Raw genomic sequence first — 11,795 nt, 5'->3', positions numbered from 1 at the left:
CGCGGCCCCGCCATGGCGTACCGGGAGCTGGTGCGGCGCTGGCACGAGGCCGTGCGGGCGGCGGACCGCGGGCACTGGGACGCTGCCCTGGACACCTTCGGCGGCATTGCCGAGCCTCCGGCCAGGATCTGCTTCAACATGGGCTGCGTGCAGCTGCTGGCCGGGAGGCCCGAGGCGGCCCTGAGGGTGAGCGGGCCGGGCGAGCACCGGGGGAACGGGAGGTCCGGGGATGGGCGGCTCGGCTGCCCCGTGTCCGTCTCGGAGGGAGTGATGCTGAAACTGGATTTGAAATCCAGCGTTTCCGCGTCCAGCGGGAATGCGAGTGGAGATGTTGAAGGGTGATTGGTTCAAGGAAAAGATCTGGCAGAGTGAATATTAGAAAAGTTAAAAAGGTTGAGGTTAAAAAGGTGGATGTGACTGTTGAGGACGTGGGTCAGCGGTAAACTCAGTGATGCTGGGTTAGAAGTTGGACTAGATCTCTGAGGCCTTTTCCAACCTTAATGATTCTGTGATTCCATGGTTCTCTAAATACTATGAAAACCCAGAAAAGTGGGAAATTTCAAAGTGTTGCAGAATAATTTTGAAACAAGATAGTAGAGAGTTCTCAAATTAGATACCAGAAACTGCATCTGACAATGTACCTCAAGTTTTGCTTAAGCTAAATCAGTTAAAATTATGTCCTTTAGGTGAATTTAGCTCATTATCATGTGAAAACCACACCTCTAGAGCTCAGGCAGCCTGATTCTAAGCGAAGACCTCAACCCACTGGTCATGCACAATAAATTTAAAATGTATTGTAGCTTTAAATCAAAGCAGGAAAAGGATTGTCCAATAGCTGTTCAGTAGGCATGGATTTAGACGTGAGATGGGTGTGTTTTGAAAGTACAAAAATGCTGCTTGGCGGTGGAGACTGCCAGAACAAAGCTGCTGTGCTGGAAAACCACCACCCTTGGGAAGGGAGAGGAGGTCCCCTGAGGAAAAGCCTTTTTGTGACAGCTCCTGGCATGTCTGCACATCCCTCCATCCGTCCGTCTGTCTGTCTGCAGTGAGGAAATGCAGCTAAACCTTTCCTCAAGCAGCGTAAAGAAGAACTGAGGCTGTGCCGGAGGGGCTGGGGCAGCGCCGTGGAGCCCTGGGCAGGGCAGTGGCTGTTTGGGGCACAGTGAGCACATGGCAGTGGTGCCCAGGAGAGACTTTCCAGCCCCAGTCAAGGGGCAGCGACTGGGAAGAAGCTCAGCTCTACTTCTGTGTAGATCAACGGTTGTTATTTCATTTATGGCCCAGTGAGGCAGACGGTTCCAGCAAGGTGTGTGCGGGGTCACGGAGACACGGTTTCACCCTGCAGTGCTGTCCCTGTGCAGGCAGAGTCAGGGAAGGCTGGGCTTTCAGGAGCTGCTATCTCCATGTGGTGTCTGCAGTGATAAGGGAAGTAGGACACTCGGCTCTCCCAGCACACTGAACCACGAGCTGCTGCCAGCTCTGCGAGCACTCACCTCTATTTATCTGTGACCCTGAAGCACAGGTACTGACTTAGAGGCCACTGTGGGCAGCCCTGCAGCTTTCTCCCTCTCACCCTTTCCTTACTCCTCACATCAGCCTTCCCCAGCCTGGCCAGTCCCGCTGCTCCCACTGTTCTGGCAAACTCTGCTTCAGGCTACAGTTTTCCCATTTTAAGAAGCCAGATGGCCAATGCAGCTTGTTTATGTTCAGTCCATTGTAGCAATGAGGGGTAAAAACCTGAAGCTCAGCTCACATAGAGCCAAGACCCAAAAGATGACTGGGAGCTGTGTCCAGCCCCTCAGAGCTGGGCAGGAGCCCAGGGATAGCCTCCATGAGGGCAGCTGGGATATGGCTGGCTGGGTGTGAGTGCCTGGGCACTGACAGGACAGATCCCAACTGATCCTTGGGATGTGCCTGTGCTTTTCTCCTCAGGCATTCAATGAAACCATTGCGAAGGACAACTCCCTGGCTGTGGGCTACTTCCAGAGAGGGTTTGTCCACCTGCAGCTGGAAATGTGAGTGAAGTGCACGGCCAGCACAGTCTTTGCTTCTCTCCTTTCAGTCCTGCTTTATTCCTAAACCTAAATGATTCTTTGATTCCAAAATTCACTTCTTCCAGCAACCTTACAAGGTTCACAGGGTCTGCTTGGCCTTGGAAACCCTGTCACAGGTCAGCAAGTCTTATCTCTGATAAGAGCTGCACAGCTCTGGGGCCCCAGGGGTGGCTGACACATGACGTTGCTGTCCCACACACACAGAGACTCCTGGATGCCACAATGTTATGTTGCCATTCAGATTTTCTTTGGGAATTAAAAAAATGTAATTGTGCTGCTTGGTGTGGCTTCACATGAGTCTCGCCTTCCTAAAAATGCAGCCTGCACACTCTCCTGCCAGCAGACTTCGGGGGCCTGATCTCAGTCTCACTGATAAAATACTGAGATTGCTCCAGAAGTGTCATGGGATTGATTACTCATTGTTTCCACAATCACAGTTAAATCACAGTGACATCCTCCTCAACGAGCTGGGTGAAGTATTTTATAGATCTGATCTTACCTTTGAGTTCAGTTATTTTCTTTCCTGTTGTTTTCCTCATATTTTCCAGACCTTAACCTCCACAAAATGCCTGTCTTTATTTCTGGGAGGGAGTTAAAGTGAGCAGTTCTGGCTTCTCAAGTGGAGGGGCTGTGCCTGGGGCTGGTGGAGCCCCGGGCAGGGCTCTCTGGAGCTGCTTCACCAGCAGCAGAGCAAACGTGCCCCAAGCACAGCCACTGCAGGGGCAGCACAGCTGGCAGCTGCCTCCAGCACTCCCGGGCTCCTTCCTTCATCAGAAGCTGCTCCCACCCACCCACACCCACCTGGGCACCTTCTCTTGGTTGGGTGCCCACTGCACAGCCCTTCCTGGACCCTTCTTTCACCACCTGCAGCCTCAGTGGGCACCTGCGTGGATTTCAGTTGCATATCTGGTGTAAATTCAGACAAATTCCCTCCTTATCCTCAGAGGTTCTCTATATTTCTAAATTTTGAGGTTCTAAATCTTAAGTTTCTCAATTTTGATGCTCTGGCCATGTGTGTGCCCTCCCTGCTCCCCATCAGCCAGGTTTCCAGCCCTCGATCCTCCTGGGACACCTGCTGGGACAGGCAAGGAGCTCCCAGCAGTGGATAATCTTTGTTCTTTACAAAGGTGACACGTGTCTGGTGCAGCTCTCCCTGCACAGGCTGCAGAGCAGAACACGTGTTACTTGCTAGTGTGATTTTTGAGCTTCTTAAACAGTCTCCAGCTTTTTCAGGCTCAGTTTCCTGTGCTACCTCTGTGTTGCAGGTATGAAGAAGCTCTCTCTGACTATCACATGGCCTTCAGTCACCTCAGACAAAATCCCTTCATCGATTACAAGCAGCTGGGGCTGAGGCACATCCTCTATGCCTGGGAGGTAAGAGTCAGCCTGGCTCAGCAGTCCTTCCACGCTGTTGGGGGTGTCAGTAGCAGGCATTAGTGACACAAGACTTTTTCAAGAAACTACATTAGAACTGTAAAAAAATTCTGCTTGCACTTTTTTAAAAGTAACTTAATCATAAAAGTTGTAAACCAACACAATCTCTGGAAAGTTTAGCAAATGATGCAGTTTGAAAAGTATAATTGTTCAGAGGAGGTGCACAGGAATTTGTATGTTGAGGGTTTTTTATCTTCTCTATATGTAGACAAAGTGGTGGCTGCCCCATCCCTGGAAGTGTCCAAGGCCAGGTTGGGCAGGGTTTGGAGCAAACTGGTCTATGGAAGGAACTGGGGATGGAACTGGGAGCTTTAAGGTCCTTCCCAACCCAAACCAGTTTGGGATTCTGTGTAGTATTTACACTTCCATGCATGTAAATACACATCAGTTTCATGAGCTCCTCAGCTCTAAGAGCTGAGAGAGGTTGAAACACTGACAGATGAGAACAGAGCTGATGCATAATGCAGGCTCTGGGAAATTCAGGTGCGTGGAAGCCTCTTTCCAGCTGCAGCAACTGATCTTAATATTCCTTCTGTGCGTGAACTTACACCCTGTTTGTCCCTGTAGTGCTTCATCCTGCACCTCTTACTGCCACACAGAGCCAGCCTGCCACATCCTGTTCAAGGAAGCTCAAAATCTGAACTGACTGTAAATTTTTGTAATATTTGGACATATGCAAAGGATTCCTAGAAACTGTCCTTTTCTGGAAGGGGTCATTAGTTTTTTCTGAGTCCACAGGCACAGACTGAAAGGCGGATACAGGAAAGAGGATTTAACTCCTTACTTCCGTGAGAGTGAGGAGTCATTGTGTAACTCCAGTCAAGCATCTTGGGCAATTTTCATGCGCCTTATACCTGGCAGGAGGAAGCTATCCCTGGCATCCGTGGTATTACCCAAACCTCCCTGGCTTTAACAGCTTCAGTGCCACGGCGCTGCCTTCTCTTGGCAGTGAGCAGTTCCCTGGGAAAGGGGCAGGGCTCAGGAGTGTCCTGAGGAGGCTGGGGCCCTTCCTGCTGTGGACACACAACCCCTCACTCCAGGCATCACCAGGACAAGTGCTGGCACCGTGCTGGCCCTCCTGACTTGGGATCAGCATCCTGATTCAGCTGGATCTCATTCTGACCAGGAGCTCATTCTTCAAAATCCACAAACATCATCTTCCAGCAGAATTGTGCCATCAGCTTTCCCCGTGTGTGGCCTCTCATGTGCTGCAGCTGACCTGCTCATGGGAGATACATGCAGGGTTTGCAAACCCAGAAATGTTTGCCTCTTGCAAGGCTGTAGCACTTCTGACAGAGTGAGAGCTGCTGCCTCGCCTCCCCAGGAGGGCCCGTTCCTGCAGTTCCTGTACATGTTCTGGGTCGCCATTCCCCACTCTCCCAAACAGAGTCTTCTACTGCCATGATTAAGGAGTAAAGGAAAAGCATCCTGTGAGCTCCAGCCTTGTCCTGGGCAGGGCATTCGGCCAGGTACACACCTCAATTCCCAGCTGATAACCCTATCACAGGAGATAAGGAGCTGTTTGACAGCGCTCTGCCTGTGGCCCAGCAGCTTTCCCACACACCAAGTGCTGGCCAGTGACAGGGAGAGATCTCCCACTCTCAAAATAGACCCCAGCTCCCCAACACCCTGTCTGCAGCACTCCCACAGCCTGCGCTTCCCCAGGAACACACTGACATGCTGCTGAAGGGTGACAAGCTACAGTTGACAATTCACACATTCACAGCCCACTGCAACACGAAGTAGTTTCAATTCAGTTATTTTGCAGTGACAGGGAGTCAATTAAAAAGCCATTATGTATTTGCATGCAGAAAGAAACCCAAGAAAAGCTTCCTGGCCTTTCAGATGCAGGAAGGATCAGATTTAAAATGTGTGGTACCAGAGTCTTCACCTGCTGTCCCCATGTCTCTCCTCACCTTGACCAGCAGCTCCAGCACACCCAAGCTTTTATCTTTTTACTTTCTGATTGTGAAGTTTTCCCAGCTATGCTGCTCAGAGCACCTCTCCTGTTGCTGCATTTGTGATATTTCAGTGCCTGTCCCTGTTTCTGGGCTGAGTTCAGTTTTTTTTTGTGTCCCTTGGTCCCAGCCCTCTGAGTCCCTTCCCTGTGCCCACTCCAGGTGCTGTACAGCACTGCAGCAGTGCAGTGCCACCTGCAGCAGTGGCAAGAGGCCAGAGTCACCCTAGAGAAGGCTGTTGTGTGGAGACCTGAAAGAAGAACAGCAATCCTGGAGCTGGCCCTTGAGCGGGTGCAGGTAAGGCCACCTCCGTGAGTTCCTGGGCGTGCATCGGGCTTCCCTTCAGGGATCTCTGCTGAAAGTTGTCTGTTTGAGTGTTCCTGCCATCCACCCACCTGCCTGGCCACCTGCTAACACAGTCTAAGCCATTTGCACATGGTGCTCTGCTGAATTTTTTGATCGAGGAACTCCATCAGCACCAGGTGCTTCACTGCCCAGAAACACCATAGTGGAGAATTTTGGGATGACCTCTGAGGCTGGGAACGTTGCTTCCCGGTCCCTAATGTTCAGGAGCTCAGTTCCATTTGTGCTTGTCCTGCAAAACCAGTTGCCTTGTGCAGTGTTTCAAGTGCAGGTCTGGAGAGTCTCCCTTTTCATGGCACTGGCTGACTTTTTTTGAGTCCCTTTGGCCTCAGGAACAATTGGTGGAAGCTCAGATATTGATGTCAATCGCTTTTGGAGCTCAAGTAGGGTGTGAAAGTGTTTCTAGGGCTGCTTCTAAGTAAAAATTTCCTGTTAGACTCCTTTATGATCTGGAAACATTTGCAAATCTCTGATTTGCTCTTCCTGATGGATTCATTAGTTTTCTACCTTCATGCTTTGTTTTTAATCTGACCATCTCTTCTGGCATCACATTAGTGCTTTTCTAGTGTATTGTTTATATTTGCTATTAGCAGGCTACTCAGTGGCTGAACAGAGAAAACATTTGAAGTCAAATAGAAAAGCTGTTTAGAAGATTTGTTTAATAAACTTTCCTGCACTGCACCCTTCCCACCCACCCCATTCCAGCAGTGTCAGTCCTTGCCCCCACACTGGTGAGGGGCTGCTGAGCTCTCAGTTTGCTCCTGCTTTTGTGGAGCCTGAGTGGCCTTTGTTGAGGTCACAGCCGAAATTTTTGCCCCAATGTCTTCCTGGAGCTGCTCTTGCACACCTGAGCTGTATTTGCTTTTCAGTGCTCTGATGTTTCATTCAGTATGAATTGATGGCTTTTCCTTTGCCTGCTTTCCCCAACCCAGGACCACCTGTTTTTAGAGCCCATGCTGGTTCCTCTCGGGGAGCTTTTCAGACCACGAAAGAAGGAAGTTGAGCAGCTGGATTCAAAAGATTTCCTGGGTAAACCCAAGGTAACAGGCACATAATTGTCAAGATTAACAGCAGCAGAAAAAATCCTGCCTCTGCCATCTCCAGAGAGCAGTGATGTGGGGGGACCCAGAGCAGGATGGGCAGTGCTTGCAGCCAGTCCAGACAGCTGGGACACAGAAGCCAAATTTGTTAGAATTGCCACCCCTTCTGCCAAAAAATGCACTTTGGCACTAACATACCTTCCCAATCTTGGTCACTTTAAAGTCTGAAAGGGCTGAGCAGGTTCTCTGGGAACCTGTGGTTGCCCTTTTGCTGACAATGATATTTTTAAGAGGGGCACACTGTCCCAGCCTGCTGCTGCTCAGTCCTGCGTTCCCAGTGGGACAGGTGGGCACTTGGGGGACAAATGCTTTGTCCCATCCCTTAATTCAAGGCAGCAGAGAATTTCTCTGACCCCTTCTGTGACCAGTGCAGTCAGGACAGAGAGCTCCAAAACTAATAAAGGAAAGGGAAAGTAATAAATTCACATACTTTTAAAGAAACCTTGGAAAGACTGAAAAAAATGGGACACAAATGGTTGAAGGTGTCTTGGGAATCCAGCTCTGCCTCTCCCACTGTGTGCACAGCTCTACACTTTCCCTGACCTTGGGATGCCAGAAGGAAACAGGTCTGAGCAAATGATCTTGGATGAAGTTTGGGGGTCTGTTCGTCCAGCAAAGATTCACTCATTGCTTTGTTCTCTGACAGGTGATCTCATCCATCATTCCCAACGATGAGTACATTGGCTTCGAGCCTCTCAGGCCTCAGGTGAGCAGGACAGGGCTGTGAAAGGAGGAATGGAGCTGTCACAGAGCTCCAGAAGGGGGCTCAGATCCAAACACCATCGGGGGAGGAGTGGACTCTTGGAAAAACGAGTGCAATACCAGCCTGCATCCATGGGGATGTTCAGAGCCAGGCTCAGCACCAGCTGTAAGGCACTCAGTGATGGGAATCTCCAGCCCGTTGAAGAGGCATTTTTGACTCCTCACCATGTCAAAACAGCAGTGCTTTGCTGTGCTCAGCGCGTCTCTGCTCATCACTTCAGTAAATGTGTCCGTGTGAGCACAGCTGCCTTGTACTGTGCTGGGAGTTCCTTGGAACCAGGGCAGGGGGAAGAGATTTTTTTACTTCCTGATGAGATAAAGAGGGAGGGTAAGGAAGAGAAGATGCATCCTGGTAAGATGTGGAGCAGCAGACTTTTTCTGGGTGGTGTGGAGTGACAAATGGGGTCAAGAATAAAGATGAAATGGCACAGTCAGGAGATAAGGTGGCACTGCTGCTGCAGGAGGCACTGTTACAAACAGATCCTGTTGTTTCTCCCACAGAAACAGGGCTTTTATGAACCCAGTCCCGATGCTCTGCGGTGAGTGCTCAGTCCCACCTCGGTCTAACCCTTCTCTCACTACTGTTCAGAAAGTCTTTTGTTCTCCAGAGTCTTTGTGTAAGACTCCGAGGGCTCCACGCCCACTTCTCACCAGGGGTGGAGTGAAGTACAAAGGCTTCTGTGGCTGCAAGGGACACTGCAGGTCCTCTGCATCCCTGCAAGAGCCTCTGGGCAGTTTGCAGGACTTGAGTGTCTTGGGAGACAGGCATGGATCGTGGCATGGCTGGGGAATGGAAGCAGAGAGGTTGTGGGACCTGCCCAGGTCTGTGGCAGAGGATGTTCAGCTTTCCCATCATAATTCCCAGGACAATTCCAAATACTCACTACCAGCCCTAATGTCCTGAGCCAAAATCGCGTTCAAACCCCAAGGAAGGAATTTGTTTTGGTGATACTGTACCAGCAATACTTCAGGGCTGAGTTGAATAATTGTTTTGATCTTGACAGTGTTTATCAGTACAATGAAAATGCAGCTGCATTTGGCAAATCAGTGTTTCTCAAGCCCCTTTTGCTCCCAGTTTTGCTTTTTTGCTCCCCGAGGAGCAGCAGTGGAAATCACAATTTCCCAACACCCCCAGCTTAGAGCCCGTGCCACTGGGGTTGGTGCAGTGTGGCGGCTCAGAGGCGTCAGCACCGGCGCCCCAGGCCGGTGCAGTGCTCTCCTCTCCCCGCAGGGATGCCGAGTCCGGCTACCACCGAGTGGTGTCCCGGTAACGCCCCGACATCCCCGGCGCGCAGGTGAGGGACACAGCCCCGGGGACAGGGGGGACACAGCCCCGGGCACAGCTGGGGGATGCAGCCCTGGGGACAGGTGGGGGACACAGCCCCCTGAGCACAGTCCTTGTGCCACCCTGCAGGGCAGGGCAGGAGCTCAGGAGCTCCTTTCCACACCCCCCAGATTTCCTGGCACTGGGCTCTCACCAGCCTCTGCCATTCATCTCTGTAGATCCACAGGGGTGGCTTTCAGGCTCTCCACCATAGGGGATCCTATTGTGGAGTTGTAGGACACCAGACCTCACCAAGGCCCACCATTTAGAGCAGGATTTGTCCCCTGAGAGCTCTGATGGAGCAGAGGAGATGGGCTGGTCCTTACCTGGTCTGTAGTGCCTCTGTTAAATGAACTTTGGGGAGCTTTGGGGAGGGTTTCAGCTGTGCAGGCAAGTTTTATGACGGGCTCTAGAGAAGACCTAAGGACTTAAAGCCCAGCAAAGCTGACATCTTCCTGCAGGCCAGGGAGCTGTAGGGTAAAGAGGCTGAATAGAAACAGATAAATACAACATGGAAGATCTTTTGTTGGCAGAAGCCATTTCTCACCTGTTTACCTCAGTTTTTGAAAGAGCCATTTTATACCCGGATTGGGTTCAGTGAATGTATTACCTGCCTATCTTTCAAAAAAAGTCACAAGATTCTTCATAAGACTACTATAAACCAGTGAGGTGTTTGAGCAAGAGAGGCAGCTCTCTGAGGACTGGTAAAAATACAGAATTAAAGGTTGGGTATAAATGAACAGGTTTTTCTTCCTTTCATTTTTAAAAAGAACAGATATCCCCACAGCAAATCCTCTGTGACATCAGCATTTAGCATATTCCTAAGTGACATAGGAATAGGGATAGAGCCTGAAGCATCTGGAGCTAACAGAGAACAGTTACACAAGTATTTGGATGTGCCAGTTGACTGCTCAGTGAAGTGCTGGGTGAAATTCAATGTAGAAAAAATAAAAATAGATTCTCGATAGAAAAAAAAGCATTGTCAGCAAAAAAATTGCAATGCTGAGTTGAAATGAGCAGCAGTGATTGTCAGAAGATGCAGAAATGCTGCTGGACTGGTATCCCTGGCCATCCTTGCTGCTCTCTGCCTGAGCATCTGTCCTGGGAGCAGGGTGGGTGTTTCGCCTGTTCCACTGCAGCCACTCGCAGCAGCTCTGCTCCCAGCAGGAAAAGCTGCAGAAGGACCCTTGGAATCTGTCCAGCAGTTTCTGAGCACAGGGCACTGGGGTGGCTGGGGGTGACCCCGGGTCCCCTGGGCACACTGGTGTGGCCGTAGGGTGACAGGAAGTGCTGGGGCTGGGCAGGGTCACTGGGCTCCTCTCTCACCCTGCTCTGCTCTGTGTCCCTCTGCAGAAGCTGCACATCCCGAGCTCTCTCCTGGAGCCTGCCTCAAGGATGGATAAATGGGTGAGCTGGCAACCTTGCAACCAGGAGGAGGGAGGGACCAAGACATACATCTGGGACATTTATCTGTAAGATTATCACAGGATGGGACAACTGGAGAGTATGAAACACTGAGATTATTGACAGAAGACCAGGTGCTCTTATGTGGGAAAAACAGAAGAGTTAGGAGTAGGAAAAATCCGTTTGACTCAGGAGAACTTCATCTCCCAGCTCCACCACAGGCATAGCCACACATAATCCCAATCATTTTCCATCTGAGTCCAGTGTGCAAAGGTGCAGCTCAGCCCCCATTTCCTGTGAGGGATTTTTCAAGCACATGGTTGTTCTGATGTCGCTATGATTTTTTAAATTGCTCTTTTTCCCCCTCCAAATGAATCCCTGGCACACACTTGGGCATTTGCTCCATGGATGTGTCACTGTGAAGCAGCCCAGGTGGGGAGAGGCCTCAGCATGGTGTGAGCAACCACCACCAACCCAGCAGGGAGTAGGGGGCCAAGGAAGTATCCACAAACCTTTGCCCACAGGAGCCTGAGTGCTGCACCTCATCCAACCATTCCATGAGCTTCTCTCCGTGGGGCTCTCCCCAGGGTTACCCCCACAAATCTGTAGCTGGCTGCAGCCTGTCACACACCAGCCTTGTCCAGCTCCCGTGTTTTCTGCTGTCTCCTTTCTGATGCTGTTCTGTTGCAGAAGATCAGCACTGGGATTCCGCTTCCTCCTGCCCAGGTGCCTCCCAGCCGCCTCCATGCGAAGCAGAAGCCAGGTAAACCCTGGGCAGAGCCCTCAGTGGGTGAGGCTGTGCCCAAACGCTGCTCTTTGGGGGGTGTGGGGAGGTGGTGGCCCCACCGCAGCCTCTGCTGACTGCATGGCTTTTCCCCTGCCCTTGTTCTGCTCTGCAGATCCTCCTGGGGGAGAAAATGCCTCTGCTGGTGATGCCAGTGCCCACATGGACTCCGAGGTGAGGTGCTCCACAGGCTGAAGCTGGCACAGCCTCAGGAGACCAGGGCTGTGAAAAGTGCAAGACTCTTGCCCAAAATTCCTGAGCTGCTCCCAAATCACCAGGGAAAAACCTTCCTCCTTTCCCATTCTAAACAGAAGCCCCCATGTGGTCTTTCCTCCCTGTGGATGACAGTTTGCGACCATCCCACTTTGTAAGACAGCCCAAGGGTGACCTGTTGCCACCCTCCGAGGCACCAGGAGCACCAAACACATCAGAGTTCTTGTGCACACGCATTGCACCCCACTTTGCAAGAGGCAGTTGTCTTTGAAAACCCCGCTGTCCCTTCCCCCCCGTTTGGACACCGCGCAGGCTGGGATTGTTGGGGTGTCTGTGCAGGGCCGGGAGCTGGACTGGACGATCCCGGGGGTCCCTCCCAGCTCAGGATACTCCCATTCT

At 51.3% G+C, this 11,795-nt stretch overlaps 1 protein-coding gene across 1 annotated transcript in view; it reads left to right on the top strand.

Moving 5' to 3' along the window:
• The first annotated feature begins 6 nt into the window (after positions 1-6).
• Positions 7-11,795, top strand: part of NOXA1 (NADPH oxidase activator 1) — a 14,524-nt gene continuing 2,735 nt past the window's right edge. The window contains exons 1-12 of the mRNA XM_017743308.1: positions 7-186; positions 1,933-2,015; positions 3,320-3,428; positions 5,609-5,743; positions 6,742-6,849; positions 7,556-7,615; positions 8,173-8,210; positions 8,903-8,938; positions 9,175-9,220; positions 10,280-10,402; positions 11,090-11,162; positions 11,299-11,357. Coding sequence (XP_017598797.1) covers positions 13-186; positions 1,933-2,015; positions 3,320-3,428; positions 5,609-5,743; positions 6,742-6,849; positions 7,556-7,615; positions 8,173-8,210; positions 8,903-8,938; positions 9,175-9,220; positions 10,280-10,402; positions 11,090-11,162; positions 11,299-11,357 — 1,044 coding nt within the window. The 5' untranslated portion in view covers positions 7-12. The remainder of the gene's footprint in view (positions 187-1,932; positions 2,016-3,319; positions 3,429-5,608; positions 5,744-6,741; positions 6,850-7,555; positions 7,616-8,172; positions 8,211-8,902; positions 8,939-9,174; positions 9,221-10,279; positions 10,403-11,089; positions 11,163-11,298; positions 11,358-11,795) is intronic.

This window comes from Corvus brachyrhynchos, unplaced genomic scaffold, assembly GCF_000691975.1.
Source record: "Corvus brachyrhynchos isolate BGI_N302 unplaced genomic scaffold, ASM69197v1 scaffold1709, whole genome shotgun sequence".
NCBI lineage: Eukaryota > Metazoa > Chordata > Aves > Passeriformes > Corvidae > Corvus > Corvus brachyrhynchos.
This window is presented reverse-complemented; position numbering and strand designations above follow the sequence as displayed.